Source organism: Bufo bufo, chromosome 3 (genome assembly GCF_905171765.1).
Source record: "Bufo bufo chromosome 3, aBufBuf1.1, whole genome shotgun sequence".
NCBI classification, from domain to species: Eukaryota; Metazoa; Chordata; class Amphibia; order Anura; family Bufonidae; genus Bufo; species Bufo bufo.
Window position 1 is genome coordinate 618,392,172 of NC_053391.1, and position 12,614 is coordinate 618,404,785.

At 43.8% G+C, this 12,614-nt stretch overlaps 1 protein-coding gene across 1 annotated transcript in view; it reads left to right on the plus strand.

The window, feature by feature from the left end:
* Positions 1-10,650, plus strand: part of LOC120996276 (stomatin-like) — a 71,878-nt gene extending 61,228 nt beyond the window's left edge. The window contains exons 5-8 of the mRNA XM_040426091.1: positions 6,859-6,941; positions 7,514-7,717; positions 9,247-9,381; positions 10,462-10,650. Coding sequence (XP_040282025.1) covers positions 6,859-6,941; positions 7,514-7,717; positions 9,247-9,381; positions 10,462-10,650 — 611 coding nt within the window. The remainder of the gene's footprint in view (positions 1-6,858; positions 6,942-7,513; positions 7,718-9,246; positions 9,382-10,461) is intronic.
* The last annotated feature ends 1,964 nt before the right edge of the window (positions 10,651-12,614 follow it).

Below are 12,614 nucleotides of genomic sequence, written 5' to 3' on the forward strand. Positions count from 1 at the left end.
AGTCACTTGTTTTCCACAGACCTGTGACCCCTCACCTCCATTTGAGAAAGAGCTCTGGATTAAACTACAATCAGAGAGCAGAGCCATTGGAGAACTGTTGGATTATTTTTACTGCGGGCGCATACTGGAGAGAATCCGACGGCGGAGAGCTGACTCAGAGCTAGTTCGTCTCTGGCGACAACGGAAACTACTCTTCCTACAAAGAGACCTACTCCTCAGGAGAACGCTTGATCCAGTCACCTGTGAGCGCCTACATCAGATAGTGGTGCCTCGAAGAGATGCCAAGATGGTGATGGACATGTACCATAACCGGTCTGGTCACTTTGGAATCCAAAAAACGGAAGCCACCATCAGACGACGTTTCAACTGGATTGGCATGAGAAGTGACATTGAAACCTGGTGTCGACAGTGTCCCACCTGTGCTGTGGCAAAAGGGGAAAGACATGATCAGAGAGCCCCCTTCATCCAATAGTGAGTAAAGGTCCTCTTGAAATCGTGGAAATCGACCACGTGAAACTGGAACCCAGCAGATCCGGGTATGTCTATGCTATGACAATCATAGACCACTATACCAAGTTCGTTGTGGCTGTACCTGTAAAGGACTTAACTGCAAAAACTACAGCTTCTGCCATGTGGAAGAGCTTCATTCTGCCATATGGGTGTCCTGACAAAATACTCACTGATCAGGGATCTGCATTCGAGTCTCAGTTATTCTATGAAATTTGTGCCCTGTACAACTGCAAAAAAACTGAGAACTACCGCATACCACCCTCAGGGAAACGGACTGTGCGAAAAAATGAATCCGACACTGATCAACATGTTCAAGGCTGTGCCGCCTAACCAGAGAGCCGAATGGCCGTTACTCCTCCCTGAACTAGTGTACCTGTACAACAATACAACCCATTGCTCCACTGGGTACACTCCATACTACCTTATGTTCGGAAGACATGGCCGTCTACCCGCAGATCTTGCCCTTGACGTCCCTGTGCCGGGCGCTGAACCACTCATTCCCCAATCCGAGTGGGTCAAAGAGCATCAGAAACGCCTGGAGGACGCCAAAGAAATAGTGGACTCTAAAATAGAGAAGGCTCAACAAAAACAAAAACAGGACTTTGATATGCATGCACATGCTGAGCCCTTACAACCTGGAGACCAGGTCTGGCTGAAAAACAATCACCCTGTAAGCAAACTGGATAGTCGCTGGGAGCGTGAACCATATACAATAGTGGCCATCCCCTCATCAGAGGTCTACGAAATCCAGAGAGAGGATAAAGGTACTCAGCGAGTCCATCGCAATAGACTTAAGAAATGCCTACAGGAACCTGTTCAAGAGCAGCCAAGAGAAGAGGATACATCACCTGAGCTGCCATTGTCTTCAGAAAGTGAGACTCCAACAGAGTTGCCTTCCATGCTTGACCCCCTTCAGTGGTTCTTTCAGCCTCTAATCCGAGTCCTGATGCCAGTTGCAGAGACCACTGCGCCTATGGAACCAAGTTCATCGGCTGATCCTCCTTCACAAGGCCCAGACTCTATTTCAGCCCTCGGCGACTCTGGATTATCCTTGCGGAGATCCCAACGGACCAACAAGGGTGTGCCACCTGTCCGTTATCGGGAATTCTCAAAGTAAATATTTAGCTACAGAGACTACAAGAGTCAAGCCATGGACACATTTTGACTGGTAAGAAACATTGCCTACTATTTATTGTTGACATTTTGGCCTTTTTCATCTCACCTTTTTGTGCCTGGACTTAATGGACTCCATCTATCAGCCAAACCATGCTTCATATTGGATTACAAATTATTTTTGATTTTTGTGTTTTTTCCTACTTGATACAAGTTATGCAACGTTTATAAGCTTGCACCCAAAGAAAGGACTCAGACGTGTACCTGAGCTCTTTGTGACTTATACTGTTGAAATATTTCACTAATTTTGCTTACATGTTTACAGGTTGAGCAACGTTCAAGTACTTGTGCCCATTGTATGGACTCTTTTACAGACGCCGCAATGTGGATTTATGCACTGTTTGTGAAACTGCTCTAACTTTTGCCTTTAGCCAGAACAGTAGCACCTTACTTTTGTGTGTCTTGCCTTACAGCTCTGTTCTCTTTACACGGACTGCCTATCTGGACGCTTAATTGTAATGGCCTACACCCGGTGTTATATATCCTAGGTACCCAGGGTAGGACCCTGTGGTAAGTCCTAGGCAGGTCCAGCAAGGTTAACCCAGCTGCTCGGGAATGGCTAGGGGAATAAGGTACCCCTCCTTCCCGCTTGTTATACACTGCGTGCAGAATTATTAGGCAAATGAGTATTTTGACCACATCATCCTCTTTATGCATGTTGTCTTACTCCAAGCTGTATAGGCTCGAAAGCCTACTACCAATTAAGCATATTAGGTGATGTGCATCTCTGTAATGAGAAGGGGTGTGGTCTAATGACATCAACACCCTATATTAGGTGTGCATAATTATTAGGCTACTTCCTTTCCTTTGGCAAAATGGGTCAAAAGAAGGACTTGACAGGCTCAGAAAAGTCAAAAATAGTGAGATATCTTGCAGAGGGATGCAGCACTCTTAAAATTGCAAAGCTTCTGAAGCGTGATCATCGAACAATCAAGCGTTTCATTCAAAATAGTCAACAGGGTTGCAAGAAGCGTGTGGAAAAACCAAGGCGCAAAATAACTGCCCATGAACTGAGAAAAGTCAAGCGTGCAGCTGCCAAGATGCCACTTGCCACCAGTTTGGCCATATTTCAGAGCTGTAACATCACTGGAGTGCCCAAAAGCACAAGGTGTGCAATACTCAGAGACATGGCCAAGGTAAGAAAGGCTGAAAGACGACCACCACTGAACAAGACACACAAGCTGAAACGTCAAGACTGGGCCAAGAAATATCTCAAGACTGATTTTTCTAAGGTTTTATGGACTGATGAAATGAGAGTGAGTCTTGATGGGCCAGATGGATGGGCCCGTGGCTGGATTGGTAAAGGGCAGAGAGCTCCAGTCCGACTCAGACGCCAGCAAGGTAGAGGTGGAGTACTGGTTTGGGCTGGTATCATCAAAGATGAGCTTGTGGGGCCTTTTCGGGTTGAGGATGGAGTCAAGCTCAACTCCCAGTCCTACTGCCAGTTTCTGGAAGACACCTTCTTCAAGCAGTGGTACAGGAAGAAGTCTGCATCCTTCAAGAAAAACATGATTTTCATGCAGGACAATGCTCCATCACACGCGTCCAAGTACTCCACAGCGTGGCTGGCAAGAAAGGGTATAAAAGAAGAAAATCTAATGACATGGCCTCCTTGTTCACCTGATCTGAACCCCATTGAGAACCTGTGGTCCATCATCAAATGTGAGATTTACAAGGAGGGAAAACAGTACACCTCTCTGAACAGTGTCTGGGAGGCTGTAGTTGCTGCTGCACGCAATGTTGATGGTGAACAGATCAAAACACTGACAGAATCCATGGATGGCAGGCTTTTGAGTGTCCTTGCAAAGAAAGGTGGCTATATTGGTCACTGATTTGTTTTTGTTTTGTTTTTGAATGTCAGAAATGTATATTTGTGAATGTTGAGATGATATATTGGTTTCACTAGTAAAAATAAATAATTGAAATGGGTATATATTTGTTTTTTGTTAAGTTGCCTAATAATTATGCACAGTAATAGTCACCTGCACACACAGATATCCCCCTAAAATAGCTAAAACTAAAAACAAACTAAAAACTACTTCCAAAAATATTCAGCTTTGATATTAATGAGTTTTTTGGGTTCATTGAGAACATGGTTGTTGTTCAATAATAAAATTAATCCTCAAAAATACAACTTGCCTAATAATTCTGCACTCCCTGTATGTACCGGGAATAGTAATGGGTCTTCTAAACCCCCATCCTGGTGTGTCTTCCAGGAGTTTCAGGGGATGATCATACCCTCCTCCTGTGATACTGCCAGAAGCGCATGGAGACGCTAATACCTCCTCTTCTGAGCCTTTGCCTAAGGTATGGTACCTCAAGCCTTAGTGCCTTTTAGCTACCCCTTAGTCACCATAGTGATCGTGCTATAAGCCATATTTTTCAGACTTTGGTGCAGGAAAGGGAATACAGGATAAAGCCACCCTTCCATTTGCCAGCATTCCATTACACCATGGTGGCACTACAGAGTAAGGACACCCCCATGCTTCCTTTGGTGTTTAAAGGATCCAGAACACTACATAGTCAGTCAGTAATGTTTGCTTAGTGCAGTATTTGGTTCACTGGTTATACCGAGAGGGAAACTGTTAATTAAGGACACCCTACTCATGCGGGCAGGAACCTCAGGGTAGCCGTTTTATGTTGGTCTTTGTTTGTCTTATGTGTAATGTCAGGCAGCCCTTTGTATTAATTTGGGTACCCCCAGAGCTCATTCCTCTTATCCCAAGCACAAGCCGAGGACTGCTTGATTCAAAGTAAGGGGGAAAGTAACACCCCAGAGTGGGGTTACTAGCGCTTTTACCCCGCTACCATCTGCTTAGGGCATCAACACGGTCATTTGATGTGACTTCCCTCATGTCATTCACAACTGAGCAGATGAAACCATTTTAAATGTGATATTTTCTTTGTAATGTTTCAGGTCTACCAGCAGGTGGCTGCATCGTTGGTAGGAATAGTTAATGTTATGGCCATTCAGAATGGAACATTCCAGTTCTGTTCTGCCCCCCTGCTTAAGGGAAGTGGAGTTTCCCACACCCTGCAGCAAGGGAGGGAAAAACCAGTTAGATACAGTGTGTTCCAGCTCTCCCTGCATGGGGAAGGCTGTGCTTGTTAGGAGCTCCCCGTTCTAGGGTTCCAAGCCAGAATCTTGTCTCGGCTGAGACCAAAGATCATCATTCCCAGCCTGAGCCTTCAGCCTCAGCTGGTAGAAAGCAAGCAGCCACCTCCAGAACCCCAGAAAGAACCATACCCTGTGAGCATAACTGTGAGTACCGTCCAGAGACCAGGAGAAGCTAAATTCCTCCTCAGCTAGTCAGTCCCATACACAGCAGAAGATAGTAATTCCTGCCACCTATTGCCAATACCTGCTGGGACCCAAGACTATTGCTGTATCTCACATGGATTACTGCTGCATCAAGTAAAGACAAGTTTGAATTATATTTCAAGTCTGGATCTCATTCATTGCTACCAAGTTCCTCAATTACTCCTACTAGCAACACTCATTTTATTGCAAGTGAGCCAGGGTCCAGGAGTCCAGCCGTACCAAGGTAGGAGACACCATTGACACTATTACTACTACCACACAGAGACATTACACCACTCTGGCATTCCTCACCTGGTACGTGAGTTGCAACACCTTAAAGGGCCCTGTGACTGTACCCTGCGCACGCTGCAATTGGCGTCACAAACAAAAACCATAGACTTGTATACCCATATCCTGACCCACTGCATAATCTAGCGTCCGTGTAACTGCACCTACGGTCCGGCTCATTGCACATAGACATCACCAGACGCTGGGTTTCATCCCTGGTGATGCTCTGCCAGGCCTCTACTGCAACTGTCTTCAGTTCCTGCTTGTTCTTGGGGCATTTTCCCTTCAGTTTTGTCTTCAGCAAGTGAAATGCATGCTCAATCGGATTCAGGTCAGGTGATTCACTTGGCCATTGCATAACATTCCACTTCTTTCCCTTAAAAAACTCTTTGGTTGCTTTTGCAGTATGCTTTGGGTCATTGTCCATCTGCACTGTGAAGCGCCGTCCAATGAGTTCTGAAGCATTTGGCTGAATATGAGCAGATGATAATGCCCGAAACACTTCAGAATTCATCCTGCTGCTTTTGTCAGCAGTCACATCATCAATAAATACAAGAGAACCAGTTCCATTGGCAGCCATACATACCCGTGCCATGACACTACCACCACCATGCTTCACTGATGAGGTGGTATGCTTAGGATCATGAGCAGTTCCTTTCCTTCTCCATACTCTTCTCTTACCATCACTCTGGTACAAGTTGATCTTGGTCTCATCTGTCCATAGGATGTTGTTCCAGGACTGTGAAGGCTTTTTTTAGATGTCGTTTGGCAAACTCTAATCTGGCCTTCCTGTTTTTGAGGCTCACCAATGGTTTACATCTTGTGGTGAACCCTCTGTATTCACTCTGGTGAAGTCTTCTCTTGATTGTTGACTTTGACAAACATACACCTACCTCCTGGAGAAAGTTCTTGATCTGGCCAAATGTTGTGAAGGGTGTTTTCTTCACAAGGGAAAGAATTCTTCGGTCATCCACCACAGTTGTTTTCCGTGGTCTTCCGGGTCTTTTCGTGTTGCTGAGTTTACCAATGCATTCCTTCTTTTTAAAAGTGTTCCAAACCGTTGTTTTGGCCACACCTAATGTTTTTACTATCTCTCTGATGGGTTTGTTTTGTTTTTTCAGCCTAATGATGGCTTGCTTCACTGATAGTGACAGCTCTTTGGATCTCATCTTGAGAGTTGACATCAACAGATTCCAAATGCAGATAGCACACTTGAAATGAACTCTGAACCTTTTATCTGCTCATTGTAATTGGGATAATGAGGAAATAACACACACCTGGCCATGGAACAGCCGAGAAGCCAATTGTCCCATTACTTTTGGTCCCATAACAAGTGGGAGGCACATATGCAAACTGTTGTAATTCCTACACCGTTCACCTGATTTGGATGTAAATGTCCTCAAATTAAAGCTGACAGTCTGCAGTTAAAGCACATCCTATCTGTTTCATTTCAAATCTATTGTGGTGGTGTATAGAGCCAAAAATGTTAGAATTGTGTCGATGTCCCAATATTTATGGACCTGACTGTACCTTGAAGAATATGCGCCCACAATGTGCTTTACTTACACTCCTCTCTTTCTACTCAGGGCTGATGTTCATTCTCCCCTGCACGGATAACTTTATTAAAGTGGATCTCAGGGTCATATCATTTGCAATCCCTCCACAAGAGGTAGGTTTGTAGAGATATGCTCTTTATCTCCTGGGATGATCCTACAACTACTCAGCCCCACCGGGTAAAGATAATTTGCTCCCTTGCTTCAGGGGTGAAAAAAGACAGCAGGGAAACAATGCGCAGAATGGCCCCTAATAGGTCATAATAAAGGTCATTTCACATCCTACCATTTATTGTGAGCCATGAAAGTTAGTACCTCACATGCTATCTAATTGTCACCTTAAAAGAAGGGTCCTACTTTCTATGGGCCCTCATACCGTTGCACACATTGCACTTATAATAATGTATGTCTACCATTGAGTTGGGTTTTATATGTTCTTGTTCTTAGGACTTGTTGTACAAACCCTGGCCAACACTACTGCTCTTGGTTTTAAGTTTCTTTTGAGTTTGGGACCCTAGGTTTGATAGACATATTTTGGCCTTTTTTCCTCTGCCTGGCCAATATAAGTTTTGGTGGTCTTTAATAAAGTGCTTCTTTAAAAACAGCAGAGGGCTGTATGTGACCAGGTCAGGTTGTATATCCTCTGAGGCCTCTTCTTGTGACATGAGTCTGTGGTGATTTATTTTAGATCCTTACTAAGGATTCAGTGACAACTACAGTTGATGGGGTCGTGTACTACAAGATTGAGAATGCGATCAGATCTGTGGCAAACGTCAACAACGTTCACTTAGCCACTGCACAGCTGGCGCAGACAACGTTGAGGAACATCTTAGGAACACAAACTCTTTCCAGCATCCTGTCAAACCGTGAGGAGATTGCCCACAACATTCAGGTAAGTCCCAATTTAGAATGCCTGCTCTGTTCAATTGTGGGCAGACTTTACACTATGCAAATCAAGCAAGTCAGGGGACCCTTGGGGGTGGGGGTCATATTAACTGTGCAGCTAGTTCAGCTGCACAGTATTCTATGACATCACAGTATTTATCATCCCTCTACTGTGACATCACTGTGTTTATGATACCTGTACTGTGACATCACTGTGTTTATGATGCCTGTACTGTACTGTCACATTCTGGTGTTTATTATCCATGTACTGTGACATCACTGTGTTTATTATCTCTGTACTGTGACATCATTGTGTTTATTATCTCTGTACTGTGACATCACTGTGTTTATTATACTTGTACTGTGACATCGCTGTGTTTATTATCCATGTACTGTGACATCATTGTGTTTATTCCTGTGCCGTGATGTCACAGTATTTATTACCCCAGTAGTATGACATCATTGTGTTCTTTATGATTGAAGTGTGACATCACTCTGTTTTTTCTTTTATCCCTGTACTGTGACACAACTGTTTACTATGCCTGTAGTGTGACACTGTAGCTTTAGTGATCTTCTATGGTATCTACTTACAGTAAATGACTCTTATCTGATCTGGTCCAGGTTATGTAAGTGTTCATGGCTATTAGGGCCAGCCTAATCTCATGAAAATTTGTTAAGAGTAATATATGAATTTTTGTCCGGCCGCCTCAAGGCATATTTGCTGTGCTGCGGCCGGATCTCCGCTGGTCCCCAATACAGCGAATTGGGCCGTGCAGACTTCAGGCAGCACACGGCTGTACATGGTAGTTACGGATCCAGCAGGCAGTTCCCCTGCCGAAACAGCCTGGTGGAATGAGTAACGCCAATGTGAACCAGGCCTTACTAGACTAAATACAGACTAAACATGTTTAGGTGATAGGGGGGTGCACGTTTATTTTGCATAGTCAGATTTCCATATAATGTCTTTGTCTAACTAAATTGTAACGGCTGGTTTGATGACAAAGTTGAAGGGTTAGCAGTGCTGTTCAGAGCCGTCTGCCCATTCTCAGCTTTTGGAGCGTGAAGAGTATGGATATGAATCTCATATATTTTCTCTAGATCCGTTCTCTGCATGCTCCCATAGCTGAGCAGAGTCGCTAAAAGCTGAAGGGTTAGAGTGCCCCCCCTTCATTTTTCTCAAAGATTTAGTAACCATTTAAACAACTTCTACTCATACCCAGCAGTGATACTAATATTTGTTTCATGCTGTCCAGGGCTGGATTTACCTATAGCTGCAGCAGATCTGTTCTTATAAAACAGCATTGGCTGGAGAGAATTTATTTCCATGCCTAATGTGCAAAGATCGCCTGTCTTGTGAACAGGGCAGAGATTAGAACATTAAAACTGCCTGTAAGCTAAGTACATCTGGTTCCCATCCTATCGACATAAAGTATACTAGATAAAACTGACGTAAATTTGTAATCTTAGGGTATTATGGTTTACTTCTCTTCTCCTAGACCATTGTAGTCTTTCCTGATTCCATGCTTTGTTTTCTAGTCAATACTTGATAACGCTACACATCAATGGGGAGTGAACGTGGAACGTGTAGAGATGAGGGACGTGCGCCTTCCTGTGCAGATGCAGAGAGCCATGGCTGCCGAGGCAGAAGCTGTGCGAGAGGCCAGAGCCAAGGTAACTGTCTTACTATACAAGCTGCAAATGTCACCTCACATCCACTGGAGCTTCATCTACTTAACACTGATTCCATGTTTCCCATATACATTTTGTTCCACTACCTAGATCTTCTAGGTCTAAGCAAAAAGAGTTAAAGGGGTTGGCTGAGATGTTTTCAAAGGTGGCTATGACCGGGATGACTTATAAAATAATTAAATAAGCCTTTTAATAGTCCAGTCACTCCACTGCTGCTCTATGGTCCTCATTTTCAGTCCCAGCTGTTCGGAAGTGATGATGTCCAAGTGTCTTCATGTGACTGCTGCAGCCAATCATTTTCCATGACTTCTGAGGCCAGTGACTGGCTGCAGAGGTGACATAAAGACAAATGAGACGTTATCACTTCTGGATAGCAAGACTTGTAAAAGGTGTGTATAGTTTAATTAATTATTTTATTAGGTTTCCTAATCATAGCTTCTCGGACAACCGCTTTAAGGTGGATTATACGGGGTCCAGTGTATTGCATGACCAGGTGCAATGACATCATTATGAAGCATGATAATGCACCCTGTATAGTGGTACTCCATAATATTGTTTGGAAAGTATGCATGCAGGCTAAAAATATTTCCCTCCTTATCTGTCCTCTTGGCTTGACATATCCAGAGATGTGTGTGCAAGATGATCAGCTTTGAAAAAAAAAGACATGCTTTTGTGCTACTCCTTCAGAATTTGTTTATGCTACATGTGGCCACCTAATGGTTGAGATGTGGATTGCAGCCCGTCAAGGGGTTTGCTAAGAGCATACAATTAGAATTGTGAGAAATTTAGGCCCTTATTGAAATTTGTGGAACAGTAAGGGTGGACACATCATTCTGTGCCTCCTAAACATGCTGTCCTTCACTAGAACATCCCTTGACACAGAACTCAAACTGAAGTGGTCCTTTGCCAATATGCCCAGAAGTAGGCATTTCTTGGAGGTTTTATGGGTGCTCCTGGAAGGATTATAAGCCGAGCTTAACGTTGTCACACAAACCAGTAATAAAGAAAATATCTGAGACTGAGATGAACACTATAAAGTAACACCCATGTTTTCCATTACAGGTTGTGGCTGCAGAAGGTGAGATGAATGCCTCTCGAGCCCTGAAAGAAGCCTCCATGGTGATATGTGAATCCCCTGCAGCTCTACAACTGCGCTACCTGCAGACTCTGAACACAATTGCAACAGAGAACAATTCCACAATTATATTCCCCATCCCCATTGACCTATTGCAAGGCGTTATTAAAAAATGATTGGCCACGGGGCTCTAGAGCCACTTCAGAGGAGGGTATTGTGTAATATTTTATGGAATGGATCTCTGAGGGTTGGGTAGGCATATTCATGCAGGGCTGCGGATTATGTGAATAATGCTAAATGTAAAAATGTAAAGAGTCTTGTATGATAACTAGCGCACAGAAAAAGTGGTGGATAGGGTTAGTTGTTGCAGAACTCCTCCACTTCTGTACTAGCTTTGATGCATTAGAGTCAATGTGGTTCCACTCAGTTCTTTGGGGAGTTGCTTAAAAACAAAAAAATCTTATAAAATAGTTACCTTTTAAGTTCAACTTTAAGCATGTCCAACTTTGCAACCAGTTTATTTTATTACTCCACTGCATGCAAAATAAGAAATGAAGCGACTTTACAAAAACTTGATTAAAAATATTCCGTTGTCTTTTCCCTACAGCATCTATGTAGACCCTATGTATCTTCATGGTGTCTCCTACAGTCACACACCTTAACATCTGTCCTCTACTTGTTAACCTACCAAATGCTAGTTAACACAAGTAGGAGGCAGCTTGGTGAAATCGTGACTAATGGTGCCTATTGGAGACCTTCAGTAGTTGTCAGCCAGAAAGTAATCTCTCTGGACTCCCCCATACAGAAACGTGAATGGCTGCGTATGTGTTTTCAATGGGAAAGAGGCGAAAGCTTCTGTCAGCCGACTTTGGAGGTGGCTTATCTCCTGAGAGAACTGAATTCAATGTGTCTGATCCTACTCATCCCTGACATCATCTGTCAGAGAGTTGGGAGATCCCCATACAAAAGGACAGGTTTGGTCGACAATACTCTAATCTAATGTGTATGGGGTCCTTAAAGGGGCTGTCCGGGATCTAGACATTGATGACCTATCCTCACATTAGGTCATCAAGATCAGGTTAGTAGAGGTCTGACACACAGCAACTCCACCTATAAGCTGTTCTAAGCAGCCACTGCTATCAGAAATAGCACAATGGACTGCGATGGAAGCAGAAAGCTCCATCCACTGTCATACAAACTGACAGAACCTTTAAAAGTCAGACTACAGGTCAAAAATACAGTATCACAGATTTGACCAACCATATGGGCAGTGTAGCTCATAACTTCCTTGTACCTGATGAACCGTCAGGTAAACAATAAGACAATTTGGAGGTGAATAAAGGAACAGGTGCGTGATATCCAAACCTGCAAGGACTGCTCATCAAGGTGACGTGAAGAACATCGGAAGACCCAAGGAGGGGCGATTGGAATGAAATGACTGCCTACTTAGAAAAGAATCCTAATGGAGTTAAGGTTTAAGATCTGTGAAACCAGAGAGGTTAAAATATTTTATAGCCTATGGCTGCTTTAATTTTAATAGTCCTCAAGAATGTTAATGGCGCTGATATCCCCTAGTTATGACACAATCATACCTACACTGTACTAGTCCGTGGCTATATCACAAATGCATACAAAGACCCCATAGAGCCCTATTAATAGGGTAAACAGTGTATACGAGTAAGAATTCACACCTAGATGGGGTTTTGTATAGGGATATACTATATCATAACTTTGTTCCCGAGTGTTGTTCCTGCACAAACGCATCCGTTCAGATAATACAATCACATGCATCCGTTCAGAACGGATCCGTTTGTATTATCTTTAACATATCCATTATCCATATTATCTTTAACATTGTACCAGATTGTGTCAGTGAAATGGATCTGTCCCCATTGACTTACATTGTGTGTCAGGACGCATCCGTTTGGCTCAGTTTTGTCAGACGGACATCAAAACGCTGCAAGCAAGGTGTCGGCCTCCAAAGCGGAATGTCACATTTACACCTCTGTACACATGGGAGACACAGCACTCAGGGTAGGTGACTGACACAGAGTTGAGGGCTCATGCACACGAGCATGTGTGCCCCGTTCTGAGGACCGCCAATAGTGATCCACAATGCATGGGCACTGGCCGTGTGCAC